General features: G+C 44.0%; 1 protein-coding gene across 1 annotated transcript in view; it reads right to left on the minus strand.

Annotated features, from left to right (window-relative positions):
- Positions 1 to 15,841, minus strand: part of LOC132832574 (complement C4-like) — a 129,307-nt gene that overhangs the window by 24,266 nt on the left and 89,200 nt on the right. The window contains exons 29-33 of the mRNA XM_060850666.1: positions 15,175 to 15,389; positions 12,495 to 12,653; positions 11,298 to 11,357; positions 7,783 to 7,876; positions 2,791 to 2,983 (exon numbers count right to left, since the gene is read on the minus strand). Coding sequence (XP_060706649.1) covers positions 2,791 to 2,983; positions 7,783 to 7,876; positions 11,298 to 11,357; positions 12,495 to 12,653; positions 15,175 to 15,389 — 721 coding nt within the window. The remainder of the gene's footprint in view (positions 1 to 2,790; positions 2,984 to 7,782; positions 7,877 to 11,297; positions 11,358 to 12,494; positions 12,654 to 15,174; positions 15,390 to 15,841) is intronic.

A 15,841-nucleotide genomic window follows, 5' to 3' on the forward strand; every position in this document is an offset into this window, starting at 1 on the left:
TATTGCACGAGAGGTGGAGAGAGTCAATGTTTAAGGTGGTGGATAGGTTGCCAACCTTATGTCCTGGGTGGGGTTGAAGCTTTGAGTGTGGTTGAAGCTGCCATCATTCAGGCACGTGGAGAGCATTCTGTCACAGTCCTGCATTGGTGGTTTCACAATGAAGGGGCTGTGAAGCAGGGGCTAACGTTTTTGGGATGGGGGTTTATAATCTTGTTGCTGAAGCCGAAGAAGTTTAAATTCAATATTTAAATTGAGAGCTAGCCTCTGGAATGGTTACCATTCCAATGTTGGCTCACCGGTATCCTTTAGGGATGGAAATCTGCCATCCTTTACCCAGTTTGGTCCCCATGGGAGTTCAGATCTGCAAGCATGAGGTTGACTCTTAACTGCCCTCCGAAATGGTTTCGCAAGTCATTTAAATCAAGGGCCATTATACACGGGCACCAAACACTGGCATTGCCATGGGTACCACATTCCACGAAGAAAATCCACTGAAAAACACTTGTGCTTTGTTGGCGATAGACTGAGCGTCACGAGGCAATTTAATTCGCTGCAGAATTTCCGGCCTCTGACTTGCCCTTGCACCGCTAAACAGCGTGAATAACTAGTCCAAAACAGCGTCTGGAATATCTGTGTTGCCGTTACAGACGTGCACCATTTTTACAGTCATTGGGTAGGGGAATGGGTTTGGTTGCGTTACTCTTTGGAGGCTCAGTGTGGACTTGTTGGGCCAAATGGCCTGTTTCCACACTGTGGGGATTCTATGATTCGATGATGCTCAATCCACACAAACTGTGTTTCGTTTTTTGCAATATCAGATTTGATTTTGAGCTCAGCAATGAAGCAACAGAACTCGCCATTGACCCTGAAGAAAGCGACACACTTGAGGTCTGGTGACCTCCGTGATGTGGTTTACTCCCTTTCCTGATGGTTGTTTGAATGTGACACCAAGTCAGGGGAATGCCTTGATACCTTCAATGAGGTAAGTAACGTAAGTGCACTGCAACAAACCAGAAGTTATAAATACTTACTATCCTTCAATTTTAATTTAAATGCTCAGTCAACGAACTAAATGATTTTAACTGGAATTAGATAGAAGCCATAATACTGACTTAAACTTGAGAAGGTTCATGCAAAATTCATGAAATTGTGACATCAAATTATGAGGGGCGTGGATAGGATAAATATACAAAATCTTTTCCCTGGGGTCGGGGAGTCCAGAACTAGAGGGCATAGGTTCAGGGTGAGAGGGGAAAGATATAAAAGAGACCTAAGGGGCAACTTTTTCACACAGAGAGTGATACGTGTATGGAACGAGCTGCCAGAGGAAGTGGTGGAGGCTGGTGCAATTGCAACATTTAAAAGGCATCTGGATGGATATATGAATAGGAAGGGTTTGGAGGGATATGGGTTGGGTGCTGGCAGGTGGGACTAGATTGGGTCTACACCAGTAAGATTGTTTTGTAGCGTGAAGTGAGTGTTCCAGCTATATCACGTTCACCATTCTGACTTTCTCCCAGCATTTCATTTCCTCTAAATGAAATCCTTCTCATCAATGTGATTGCAAACTGGGAATGCATCTAGCGTACACCCACTGTAGGCCTGTAGCGTCACTGGTAACAGGTACTGTGCGCAACTGTATTTACACTTTGCCTCCTGGGATGGCAGGACTGATGTATGAGGAGAGATTGAGTTGGTTGGGATTATGCTCACTGGACTTGAGAAGAATGGGGGGAGGGGGTTCTCATAGAGACCTGTCGAATTCTAACAGGACCACACAGGTTAGATGCAGGAAGAATGCTCCCAATGGTGGGGGGAGATGAGGACCTGGCGGTCATAGTTTAAAGGATAAGGTTTAAATGTTTTAGGATTAAGAAGAGGAGAAATTTCTTCACCCAGAGAGCAGTGAGCCTGTGGAATTCATTACCCAATTCGTAGTTCCTTGAAAGCAGAGTGACAGGCAGACAGGATAATGAAGAAGATGTTTGGTATGCTTGCCTTTATTGGTAAGGGTATTGAATACAGGGGTTGGGATGTCAAATTGGAGCTGTACAGGACATCAGTTGGGTCACTTTTGGAATACTGCGTTCAATCCTGAGGCTATTTTCCCCTGGCATGTCAGAGGATGAGGGATGACCTTATAGAAGTTTATGAAATCATGAGGGGCATGGATAGGGTGAATAGCCAAGGTCTTATCCCCAGGATAGGGGAGTCCAAAACTAGTCAGTATAGGTTTAAGGTGAGAGGGGAAAGACTTAGAAGGGCTCTAGGGGGGCAATGTTATCATACAGAGGGTGATGCATGCATGGAATGAGCTGCTAGAAGAGATGGTGGAGTCTGGTGCAAATAAAAGGCATCTGGAAGGGTAGATGAATATGGGCCAAACGCTGACAAATGGGACTAGATTAAGGCAGAATGTGTGGTTGGCATGGACAAGTTGGACCGAGAGATCTGTTTCCGTGCTGCACATCTCTATGACTCCATCACTCTGTGACCACAGAAAGTGACTGAGATTAAAAACATTATGTTGTTTAAAGGTGGAGGTAGATGCAGCTCCTGTGGCTAAAGGGACCAAGGGGTGGGGAGGGGGTGGGGTGGGGGGTGGGGGTGCGGTGGTTGGGGTGGGTTGGGGAGTTAGGGTATTGAGCTCCAGCACCATAATGAATGATGGAGCAGGCTCAAGGCATTGAGTAGCCTCTTCCTGTTTAAGCGCATGCTCCAAAAGTTAGTTTCACTCAGAGTAAGCAACAATAATCATTGACAGTTTCGCAGGTCAACTGCAAATCTCACAAATCAGCATTGATTTCCGTCGCGGTTGGTGACACTGACCAAGCACAGACTTCGTAATAAAGGATCGTGGCTGCATCATTAGCTGGAACATCCCTCTTTCTCCGGGAACGCAGATCAAACCATCTAATCTTGTCCATGGGCTGGTCTGCTGCCAACTCGCCATAATCTCCATAGTCAGGGTAATCGGAGTCTCCTGCGAGAGTTGAAAATTTTAGCATCGTTCTATTCCTTTACTGCATTCAGCAGTAACCAATTGCCCATTTATCTCTCCACCCTGGAGGCTTCCTGCCTCTATTCCCAATGAAGGGCTTTTGCCCGAAACATCGATTTTCCCGCTCCTCGGATGCTGCCTGGCCTGCTGTGCTTTTCCAGCACCTCTCTGATCTAAACTCTGGTTTCCAGCATCTGCAGTCCTCACTTTTGCCAAGTAACCAATTGCTCCTGTCCGATGGAACATAGCAACACCGGATAGGAGAAGGGGAATTGGTCCTTCAACCTTGCTCTACAATTTTATAAGTTCATGGGTAATCTGGGTGTGATGCCAACTCTACTCTCTATAACCTTTTACTTACTGTTCAATCAAAAATCTATTGAGCTCAGCCTTGAATATCAATGTCCTAGCCTCTACTACAGTGGTTAGCACTGCTGCCTCACAGCGCCTGAGACCTGGGTTCAATTCCCGATTCAGGCGACTGACTGTGTGGAGTTTGCATGTTCTCCCTGTGTCTGCGTGGGTTTCCTCCGGGTGCTCCGGTTTCCTCCCACAGTCCAAAGATGTGCGGGTCAGGTGAATTGGCCATGCTAAATTGCCCGTAGTGTTAGGTAAGGGGTAAATGTAGGGGTATGGCTGGGTTGCGCTTCGGCGGGTCGGTGTGGACTTGTTGGGCCGAAGGGCCTGTTTCCACACTGTAAGTAATCTAATCTAATCTACTTTCTAGTGAAGAGAATTCCAAGATTAGGAGACCCATCTCATTATTGGTTTATAAATGCCCACTTTCTTCGACTATGTTTTGTTAAATTGATTTGGGCACTTGCATTGTTTTCGGTCTACAACAAAAGCTGCACATTTCCACACGTTATATAATGACTGACATAGAAACATGAACACCCGCCCCTCTGTGAAGCAAGGTAACAACACTTACAAATGCAGTTTTACTCAAAATCATCACACAACAGACATTTGCTAATCTTCAAATATGCTTTTGAATTGAAGAAATTTGCATCTTAGTGAATTTATCATGCCATTGCAAGTTCTCACTAAATTAGTAGTTGTATGTTAGTGCAGTTGTAGATTTCAGGATGATATGGACAGAACAGAGAAATTGTTAGAAACACGACAGATGGCATTAAATGTGAAGAATTGCTTTGGGAGGGCTATTATAGAAAACTATAGTATGGACAACACGACTCTGAAAAATGGTAAGTAAGCAAAAAGACATTGCTATTCACAAACACAAACCACTACAGATGACAGGACAAGTTAAGAAGGGTTGTTAAAAAAAACAATGGCTACAACTGCCAACTGACAGCATCACCCAGACAGATGGCACAACAATGCTATCCTTTGCACCATCAGGCAGCCAATGTAATGGACAAACTCAAGCAGCAGAAGCTATCTGGGGGAGGAGAGCATCTGCATGTTCTAAGCCTCATGGAGGAGACAGTGCTGTCAATTCTGAGTGGGTCACTGCCCGAGCCTGTGGCAAGACTGAATCTTCTGAAGATGAAAATGGTCTGCACAATTCTCTCATCACAATGACAGGAAAAATATTTTCAACTAGTTAGCAAGGAATACAGGGAGAACTGGCCATTTGGATACAGAACTGTTAGAAGGTAGGAGACAGAGGGTGGTGGTGGAGGGTTGTTTTTCAGACTGGAGGCCTGTGACCAGTGGAGTGCCACAAGGATCGGTGCTGGGCCCTCTACTGTTTGTCATTTTTATAAATGATTTGGATGTGATTGTACTAGGTATAGTTAGCAAGTTTGCAGATGACACCAAAATTGTTGGCACAGTGGACAGCTGACAACAGGATCTTGATCAGATGGTGTTTAATTTAGATAAATGTGAGGTGCTGCATTTTGGAAAGGTAAATAAAGGTAGGACTTATACACTTAATGGTAAGGTCCTGGGGAGTGTTGCTGAACAAAGAGACCCTGGAGTGCAGGTTCATAGCTTCTTGAAAGTGGAGTCACAGGTAGATAGGATAGTGAAGAAGGCATTTGGTATGTTTTTCTTTATTGGTCAGTGCATTGAGTACAGGAGCTGGGAGGTCACGCTGCAGCTGTACAGGACATTGGTTAGGCCACTTTTGGAATATTGTGTGCAGTTGTGGACTCTCAGTTACAGGAAAGATGTTGTGAAACTTGAAAAAGTTCAGAAAAGATCTACAACAATGTTGCCAGGGTTGGAAGATTTGAGCTCTAGGGAGAGGCTGAACAGGCTGGGGTTGTTTTCCCTCGAGCATAGAGGCTAAGGGTTGACCTTATAGAGATTTATAAAATAATGAAGGGCAAGGCTTTTTCCACAGGGCAGGGAAGTCCAAAACTAGAGGGCATAGGCTGAGGGTGAGAGGGAAAAGTTCTAAAAGGAATCTAAGATGCAACTTTTTCACGCAGAGGGTGGAATGAGCTGCCAGAGGAAGTGGTGGAGGCTGGTACAATTGCAGCATTTAAAAGACATCTGGATGGGTACATGAATAGGAAGGGTTTGGAGGGATGTGGGCCAAGTGCTGGCAAATGGGATGAGATTAATTTAGGATATCTGGTCAGCATGGACGATTTGGACCGAAAGGTCTGTTTCCGTGCTTACGTCTCTATGACTCTATGACTTTAGAATGAAAATAAAACCTAAAAGACCATATTAGAGGTTTATAAAACATTGGTTCGGACTTAGTTGAAGTAATATGGGAAATTCCATACGGCAAGTAATCAGCAAAATTGATCGAATGTCCTATTTGACTGTGAGGGGTGTTGGCTGCAAGAACAGGGAGGTTACACTTCAGTTATATAGGGCTTTGGAGAGATTGCAAACAGAGAGAGAGAGAGACAGTGCTGGAAAAGTTCAGCAGGTCTGTGGAGAGAGAAACAGGGTTGATATGTCGAGTCTGGTAGGACTCTTCTTCAAAACTGAAGGGTGTTGAAAAGTGATTGTTTTCTCAGAAGCAGAGAAGGTGCAAGAGGGCAGATGATGTAGAGAGTGCCAGTACAAACTGGATTGCTAACAGTGGGGAAAGAAAAGAGATGTAAAGTGGGTGTAAGTTAAGGTGAAAATGTGTTGCTGGTTAAAGCACAGCAGGTTAGGCAGCATCCAAGGAACAGGAAATTCGACGTTTCGGGCATAAGCCCTTCAGGAATTTTTTACCCGTAAGTTAAGGTGAGAAAAGGAGAGAATACATCCTCGATTAGGTGCAAAGCAGACACTTCACAGGAGGTTCCCAAACACTGAGGATGTCACCCAGACAGGGGACGAAATGTTTGCAACACAAATTCCCAGCTCAGCGAACAGAACCTCAACGATGAGCACCCGAGCTACAAAGCTTCTCCCAAACTGCAAAGCAGATGAGACACAAACATGACACAGCTGTTGGTGGGTTGTGGAGGATGGTGTGTAAGTAAGTTGGAGAACGTTGATCAGATTTACACCATGGGCAGCATTTTGCTTTCCTTGGTAAGACGGCACCTGGAGTACTGTGATGCAGTACCAAGTCACCAGTCTTATGGAAGGATGTTAATGCACTGGAAGCACTTTAGAAAAGGTTACTGACCTAATACATGGAACAAACAAACTGCCTTATGAGCAAAGGCTAGACACTTCCAGGAATGTCTCCTCTGGAAGTTAGAAGAGTTATAGGTGAAACATGTAAGATCCTGAGCGGAGTTAAATATGGAAAGAATGCTCCTCGTGAGGCAGAATCTAGAGCCAGGGATGGTAGCTTGAAAATAAGGGGTCACCTACTTAAGGCAGAGGTGAGGCAAAACATTCCTTCGGAGCATGAATCTGGAATTCTCTTCCTCAAATGCCAGTGGATGCACAATGTCAATGTAGATAGATTGCCGATGACCAAAACGAAGGAAGATTACTGGAGTTGAGGTTAAAATCAGATTAGCCATGAGCTTAGTGAAAGGTGAAGCACGCTGAATGATCTGAATTGCCTCCCCTTGTTCCCTGCTTCTCTATGTGCATACTTGGAATTTTGATCACCAAATTACAGGTAAGATGGAAAGGCTTTTGAGAGGGGGCAGAGGAAGTGTGTTAAGGACAGGAGGTGATAGATTAAAGTCATTGGGAAACAATGATTTGGAGATGCCAGTGTTGGACTGGGGTGTACAAAGTTACAAATCACAACACCAGGTTATAGTTCAACAGGTTTAATTGGAAGCACTAGCTTTCGGAGCGCTGCTCCTTCATCAGGTGATTGTGGAGTATAATACTTGAGAATATAACTTTTAAGAAAATGTTTGGCGATTTACATGCGAAAGAACCGAAACCGACATGGTCATTCGAACAGATGAGAGACTTAACAAACAATCCAGGTCTTTTTCTATATATAATTTCAGTTACATCGCATTGTAAACTTTTGCTATACATTCTGTGTCTTACAATCTTACACTCCACAACCACCTGATGAAGGAGCAGTGCTCTGAAAGCTAGTGCTTCCAAACAAACCTGTTGGACGACAACCTGGTGTTGTGTGATTTGTAACAGTGGGAAACAATGAGACTGGAGATAACAGAGTTTTCACTCAATGATTCATCCGAATGCCCCTGAGATGATATTGGAAGATGTTTTCATGGATAAATGTAAACGTCATTTGTAAAAGCACGAAGATGAGGAACGTACAAGATCACAGGTAAAAGGTATGATCTGGGCCTATCTCTGCCTGGTCTTTTACAGTGCCAGTATGGACAGGATGGTCCAAATGGCAATTTTTTGTTCTGTAGCTTTCTACGATTCCATGATCCAAATACAACATGGACCCAGCCAATACTTACCTTTATATTCCACTTTGCCCTGAACCGTGACCTCAAGTTTGAAATAATTGCAGGTGTCCTTAGGTTCCTCCAGCAGTTGGTATGTTTTCAGGAACTAACATTTTTTGGAGAGAAAGATAAAATCTTGGTTAAAACAATGAATCAGACTTTCAGCAATTTGGCAAGGGATGTGGGTAATGATGATGTTTATAGTTCATTTCTTGAGAAACTCAACAATAGGGTTAGGGTGATGATTAGCATTAGGACTTCTAAGGTAAACAGGAGACAATTATTTGGCCAAAATATTTTAGGGACACTGTGCAAAACTATAATAAGGTGAGTACTGGCCAGATTGCTAGAACGTGCATAGAAGGATTGGTATGGTGGCTCAATGGCTAGCACTGCAGCCTCACAGTGCCAGGGACCTGGGTTTGTTTCCACCTCGGGTGACTGTCTGTGTGGAGTTGGACATTCTCCCTGTGACTGCGTGGGTTTCCTCCAGGAGCTCTGGTTTCCTCCCACAGTCCAAAGATGTGAGGCCAGGTGAATTGGCCATGATAAATTGCCCATAGTGTGAGGTACGTTAGTCAGGGGCAACTGTAGGGCAATGGGTCTCGGTGAGTTACTATTTGGAGGGTCAGTATGGACTTGTTGGGCTGAAGGGCCTGTTTCCATACTGTAGGGAATCTAATCTAATCTAATTGTTGAGAATACTAATGAGGTGGGACAATTACAGGATTTAAAAGCCATTTGGATGAGTACATGAATAGGAAAGATTCAGAGAGATATCAGCCAAATACTGGCAAATAGGGCTAGATTAATTTAGGGGATCTGGTCAGCAGGGATGAGTTGAACTGAAGGATCTGCTTCTGTACTGTATGACTCTATGGTGGGAAGATCTGTCTGAAAGTTAGTCACCAAGCTAATATTGGAAGGACATGCAAATTAGGAAATCAGAGATTATAAGGATTTGGAAGGAGCAAACTGATATATCATTGAATCCTGGTGCTACTGAACTGTGTTCCTCTCTTTAAGTTCATCACTCATAACAATTATAGTTTCTGGTTTTTCGGTGTCTGTGTGGAATTGTGTATCAGGGTTTAAGAAGGTGTTCAAGTTTAAGTTAGTAGAGATAAAAGTTGATCATTCATGTTTTGTTTGTTTGTGGTTAGAGCTGATGACAGAACCATAGAATCCTACAACGTGGAAGAGACCATTCAACCCATACCAACCCTCGAAAGAGCATTCTACCCAGACCCATGCCTTCCCTGCATTTTCCACAGCTGACCTACTTAAGCCTGCACTTCCCTGGACATTATGGGCGATTTAGCATAGCCAATCCACCCAGACTGCACATCTGGGTAGAATGCTCTTTTGAGGGTTGGTATGGGTTGAATGGTCTCTTCCACGTTGTAGGATTCTATGGTTCTATCACAGTGTTCCTCCCAGACAGTGGGAGGAAAATGGAGCACCCAGAGGAAACCCACGCAGACACGGAGAGAATGTGCAAACTCCACATGGACAGTCACCCCCGAGGGATGGAATCAAACCCGGGTCCGGCAGTGTGAGGCAGCAGTGCGAACCACTGAGCCACCATGCCACCCTTATATTTTCTTGTTTCTTGGTGTCCATATGAAATTACGTTTATAGAGGTTTCAGAAGGGGTTCAAGTTTAAGTTAGTAGAGACATGAGTTGATCATTCATATCTTGTGGTGAGAATCCCTACAGCATGGAAGCAGGCCATTCAGTCTATCAAGCATAAGCTAATAGTACTTGTTAGGTACAGAAATCCAGTTAGTAATTTTTGCTAACCTGAACTAATCTGGCAGATAAGTTAGACACTTTGAGTAACTTGTTTCAATTTTTAATTTCAGTGGCAATGCTTGTGGGGCTGGAGTAACAGTGTGTTTTTCCAAGTGGGTCATTACAGATATTTTCCCCTACCTTCTCTTTTGTGAAGAGAATACACCCAGACTGTTCAATCTTTCTTGATAGTTGTAATCCCTTTATTCTGGCACACTTGTTTTCTGCAGTGACTCCAGTGTTTCAAGAACAGGACAATATGGATGAAGGCTTGTATTCAGGGCATGTGTAGGGGCAGGGGTTGGGGGACTATGAACTGTAATCATATGGAGTCAAGATTAGAGTGGTGCTGGAAAAGCACAGCAGGTCAGGCAGCATCCGAGGAGCAGGAACGTTTTGGGCAAAAGCCCTTCATTAGGACTGTGATCATATGGAGCGTTGCAGAATACAATTTAAATTAAAGAGACATGTTACCACATCAAAGTTGAATAATAGACTTGTCTTTGATTAACAACTGATAAAAACAGCAGATATCTATTCAATATAACAGGGCCACAGCATAGGAATACAGAAGTATTGGAAACTATGAAATAGGAGCAGGAGTAGGCTAATTTGACCATCAAACTTGCCCCTCATTTAACTGGAAGGATTACCTATCTTAATGCCATTTTCCCACAACGTCCCTGTACAGGTGACCCCCGATTTACGCGACTTCTCTTTTCTGAAAGACCTACGTTAGTACCTGTTTTCGCTAACCAAAAGAAATCCAAAGCGGATTTTTGCTTTTACAAGAAAAGGTGAAGTTTTCCTTATGTAAGTTAATGCTTCTTTGCCATCTTGACTTATAAAAGGTTTCATAGGAACACTCTACTTTCGGATAGTGGGGCATACCTGTATTCCTCAACATCCTTAATATCTAAAAACCTCTTTATTTCTACCTTGAGTGATTCACGGTGGCACAGTGGTTAGCACTGCTGCCTCACAGCACCAGAGAACCAGGTTCAATTCCCACCTCAGGCAACTGTCTGTGTGGAGTTTGCACATTCTCCCCGTGTCTGCCTGGGTTTCCTCCGGGTGCTCCGGTTTCCTCCCACAGTCCAAAAGATGTGCAGGTCAGGTGAATTGGCCATGCTAAATTGCCCGTAGTGTTAGGTGAAGGGGTAAATATAGGGGAATGGGTCTGGGTGGGTGGGTCGGTGTGGACTTGTTGGGCCGAAGGGCCTGCTTCCACACTGTAAGTAATCTAATGTATGTAAATGTAGTCCACACCAAACCACCAAAGAGTAACCCACCCAGGCCCATTGCCCTCTCACTAATGTACCTGACACTATGGGCAACTTAGCACGGAAAATCCACATCTTTTGGACCGTGGGAGGAAACCGGAGCACCCAAAGGAAACCCACGCAGACATGGTAGGAATGTGCAAACTCCACACAGACAGATGCCCGAGGGTGCAGCCAAACCCAGGTCTCTGGTGCTGTGAGACTGAAGTGCTAACCACTGAGCCACTGTGTCCCCATGAAGCCCGCCCCCACTCCCCAGGCTCAGGTGATACATTCTTGTCTCATTGTATGCCCCAAACCTGATCGGTGTTTTGGGTGGGATAACCTATTCTTTCTGGATTGTCATTGGCAACACTCTTGCCATGCCATCCGGAGTGGCACAACTCTGGAAAGTACTATGCACTGTTTACATAGTTAGTCAAACATCTGACAAAAAGAAATCTACTCACAGTGAGTGTTCCATTCCCTCTGCCCGACAGCTGCACGTTAATGCATTCTCCCAGGGGGAACTATGACAAAACACAACAAATTGCATGTTATGGACTATGGTTCTGTTTGTAGTTCACACGCCAGGTCTTTGAATGATCCGGCTCAAGGTTGTGTTCATGTCGCTGTCTCACCAGTGTTCTGAGAGGTTCGATCTCCACCTAATGTTTACTCCTTACCCTCCTCACTATCTTCTGCACAAAACCCACGTTTCCGAGCTATGATCAGTTCTGAGGAAGGGTCACTCGACCTGAAACGTTAACTCTGCTTTCTCTTCACGGGTGCTGCCAGACCTGCTGAGCTTTTCCAGCAATTTCTGTCTTTATTTCAGATTTCCAGCATGCACAATTCTTTTTGGGATTTTTGACCATCCAACCTTTGTACAGTACTCACAAGAGAATCCCTACTTCAAACTGGGTTTAAGGTCATTGAGACTTCTAAGGAAGTTCAGTTTCAAATCCTCTTCAGTCGTTCACCTCAACATTTCTGGTCTAGGCTATTACTAATCCCGTGCTGTCAGTCAAAAATCACATCATACCAAGTTATATCCAACAGGTTTATTTGAAAATACAAGCTTTCGGAGCGCTGCTCCTTCATCAGGTGTAGTGACAGAGAAGACACAGAATTTATAAGTAAAAGATCAAAAGGTGATCTTCCACCTAAATCATCTGATGGTGAGATTTAAATCTGAGCTGAGCTGCTCTGACATGCTGTGGATGTTAAAAATAGACCTGGACAAGGAGAGCAAAGCAAGTGACGTTGCGTCAGTCATTGGTTCAAAACTCATCCTGAACACCTTCAGAAGCAATGCATGCCAAGTGCTGTCATGACACTGGGATTCAGCCTATTTTGCTGGTCTTCCCATATCCAATTTCACTCGCTCTATCCTTCCCGACTCCCCGTGTGATAGATACCAGCTTTCCAGTTAGTGAATTTCCAAGTGAGACATATCTCAGCCCCCTCCCCTCCCCCACCGTCCCTGCAAACCAAATACCTCCCAACATCAGCTCTGAGGAAGATCAGGATGCGCTTGCGATTTCTAAACTAACTTTCGAATGCACATTTGGTTTTGATATATTCGCACAGATTTGACGTGCCATTCATTCGCAATGGTGCTGAAATCCTTTCGGCGGAGAGTTGCTTTTTGATTCGGTTCTTACCTTCAGTTGCTCCTGAACCAGAGCATTTTTCCCCTTTACTGCAACTTTCTCTGAACCGCTCCTGCTAGGGCTGCTGAATGTGAATGTAATATCTACTTCATCTTCTTGATAGCTCGCAATGCTGTATTCTGCCAGAGCTTCCAGGGCTAACACTGTGTCCTTTCGGGAAAGAGATAGTGAGGGTTAACTTTGCTGCAATGTATTCATTAGCAATTGATGGGCATATACATGCTGATTGAATGATATGGCTGCTCTGGTTTGTATCATGTGCAAAAAGTAAGTATATAATCATTTCTATGGCCAGCTCACTTGGTGCTTTATAGATAAAGAGGCTTCCTTTCAGACAAACCTGTGATAGGAACCTTCCTCATGTTCCATCCTTGAGATGGTAGCAATGTCTTAATATCTCTAGAATTCTAACCCAGGAGTTGGTGGAATTTAAATTCAACTAATTAAATGTGCGCTTGATAAGTCATAGTGGTAGCTATATAATTATTATTGATTGAGATGCTTTTACTGGACTTGTCAGATGCCTGACTGAAATCCAACAAAGGAGAAAGTGAGGTCTGCAGATGCTGGAGATCAGAGCTGAAAATGTGTTGCTGGAAAAGCGCAGCAGGTCAGGCAGCATCCAAGGAACAGGAAATTCGAGAAGGCCTCATGCCCGAAACGTTGATTCTCCTGCTCCTTGGATGCTGCCTGACCTGCTGCGCCTTTCCAGCGCTGAAATCCAACTTAACAGATCATATTTTGTTTTTAAAGAGTCAGTCTTTCACTCTGAGAGAAGCATGTAATGTTGCAGATTTTGATATCAAAATAAAAGGGGATACCATTCAGCAAAACAGTAAAATAGAATCAGCCAATCCCCTTCCTTTGAACACAGATCGAAAGAGTTTTAAACACAAGGTAAAAGTGTTATCACTTTAGTCAAAACCTTCCTTTACAAGCTCTAAAACAATCTAATTGTTTTTCTCAACTCACTGGGCTTGATCCCCAACTATCGTTTCCTCCTTAACCCCTCCCCCCTTCTCTATCTTCTGCACAAAACCAACTTTTCTGCACTGCCATCAGTTCTGAGGAAGGGTCATCAAATTGAAGGATTAACTCTGCTTTCTCTCCATAGACGCTGAGGTCTGCAGAGCTTTTCCAGCAATTTCTGTTTTTGTTTCTGATTTCCACCATCCACAATTCTCTGCGTTTTTTTTAACAATCCAACAGCCATCTTTGTACGGCACCCACACTAGAGTCCCTTTCTCTGACACGTTGACAGGTTTGAGGTAATTGTGACTTCTAAATAAAAAAGCTCAGCTTTCAATCCTCTTCAGTAGTTCATCTTGAGATTTCTGGTCTAAGATTATCACTAACTCCTTAATGTAAGATTATAGTCCAACAGGGTTTATGTGAAATACAGGTTTTCAGCACACTGCTCCTTCATCAGGTGTAGTGAGAGAGGATGCCTCAGACACAGAATTTATAAGTAAAAGATCAACGGGTCTTACAACTGATGTAAATGTACCAAAAATGGCTGACTCCCTCCCATTAAATCACTAACCACTTAGAGAGGAGATGCAGGTTTCAATTGATCAAAATGCTACTCCCAGAATTTCTTCCAAGAGAAAACTAGAGGTTTTATCAGTACGTACAAGAGGTGACATCTTAGGTGCATTTTAGATGTGAGGCATTGATTACAACCTGTCGGTGGTTAAACCTGGAGTCAGACTGGTTTTATTTCCAAAACACCAATTTATAAAATGCCACACCGACTGTGGCTACAAATTATGTGTTTTTTGAACACAAAATAGAATGTATCTGCAAATACAAAGCTAAACATACAAATTCACCCCATAGACTTCTATGTGTGTCTGCATGCCTATGAGAAAGAGTGTGTGTGTGTGTGTGTGTGTGTGTGTGTGTGTGTGTGTGTGTGTGTATGCGTGAGAGAGAGTGTGTGTGAGTGTAAGAGTGTGTGTGAGAGAGAAAGAGCAAGTGTGTGTGTATGCGTGTGAGTGAGAGTGTGTGTGTGTGTGAGAGAGAGAGCATTTGTGTGTGTGTGTCTGTTTGTGTGTGTGTGAGAGAGAGAGAGAAAGAAAGACAGAAGCAGTGGCAGACAAATGGAATATTTTAGAAAAATTCAAAAAGAAGCCCTGCCTTCCATGAGGAGCCAATGTACCTGAGAAAAGCAATTTGACGTAGTATAAACGAAACAGACCACCTGACGTGTGAAAAGAAAGACTTGCATTGCTGCAGCCATTTTCATGTCAGAACCTTCCAAATTATTTTAGAGCCTGTGAGGTGCTTGAGAATCATAATCTGGGGCTCTTCTTCAACATTAGTGCCATTAGATCTTCTACATCATTTGAGGGTAGACAGGGTTCAATTCGACTGGTGTGAGTGATGGCACCTGCAGCAGTGCAGTGCTCCCTCAGTACTGTGCCGGGGATCACTCTAGACTTCTGCACTCAGCTCCTTGCAGTGCAATTACACCCACAAACTCTGAATCAGTGTGGCTAATGCCAAAACGCTTTCCAAATATTCCCCAAATCACACCCGATTTGTTGTAGAAGACGTCTGTAAAAGATGTCAGGTGCGGGGAGAGCTACAAAGAGAAAGCACATCTTGTGCCTCTTTTTTTTCTGAACACAAACACATACCATCATCCCGATATCAGCACAACATGTACCTGAGTGGAGCGGAATCCACCATTGTAGTTCCGCTGTTCCGTCAGCCATTTTGCAATGGTGTCTGCGTAGTGGAGGTCTTCCATGAGTAAGGCCAGCAGCAACGCATATGAGGTGGCCTCCACAGTTATAGCTGAGGCCCGGGGCACCTTGCCCAGTTGTTGTTCCCCAATGTACAACATTTTCTCGTCAGCCTTCCAGTGACGGGTTCCATTTTCTATTTTTGCATTTCAAAACACAAACAGGTCATCAGAGTTATTGCCTGCAAGTGAGAAGGCTGGTTAACCCCCTACTGACCTCGAGGGACAAGGTCCAACTGCTGTGTTCTGCCAACAGTAACATTGTGGGCAGATGTTATTTCAGTTGAGCTTGGTACATGTACTATTCCAATGACAACCGGAGTTTACAATTTACAACGATGCTAACAAGCACCAAGTCAAGTCAGATATGGTCACTCGATGATCACTCTGATTTCAGACTAGTGCTGACTTCTGTAATAATAGCTTCGTCTGTGTCTTATAGCTATTGACTGATCCCAAGTGGCTCCACAGGAGAGGTGGCAGACAAGAATGGACACTTACCTCGAGACACAGAAGCATACATAACAGAAACAGACCTTTGGTCCAACCTGTCCATTAATCTAGTCACATTTGTCAGCATTAGGCCTAC

This window comes from Hemiscyllium ocellatum, chromosome 35, assembly GCF_020745735.1.
Source record: "Hemiscyllium ocellatum isolate sHemOce1 chromosome 35, sHemOce1.pat.X.cur, whole genome shotgun sequence".
NCBI lineage: Eukaryota > Metazoa > Chordata > Chondrichthyes > Orectolobiformes > Hemiscylliidae > Hemiscyllium > Hemiscyllium ocellatum.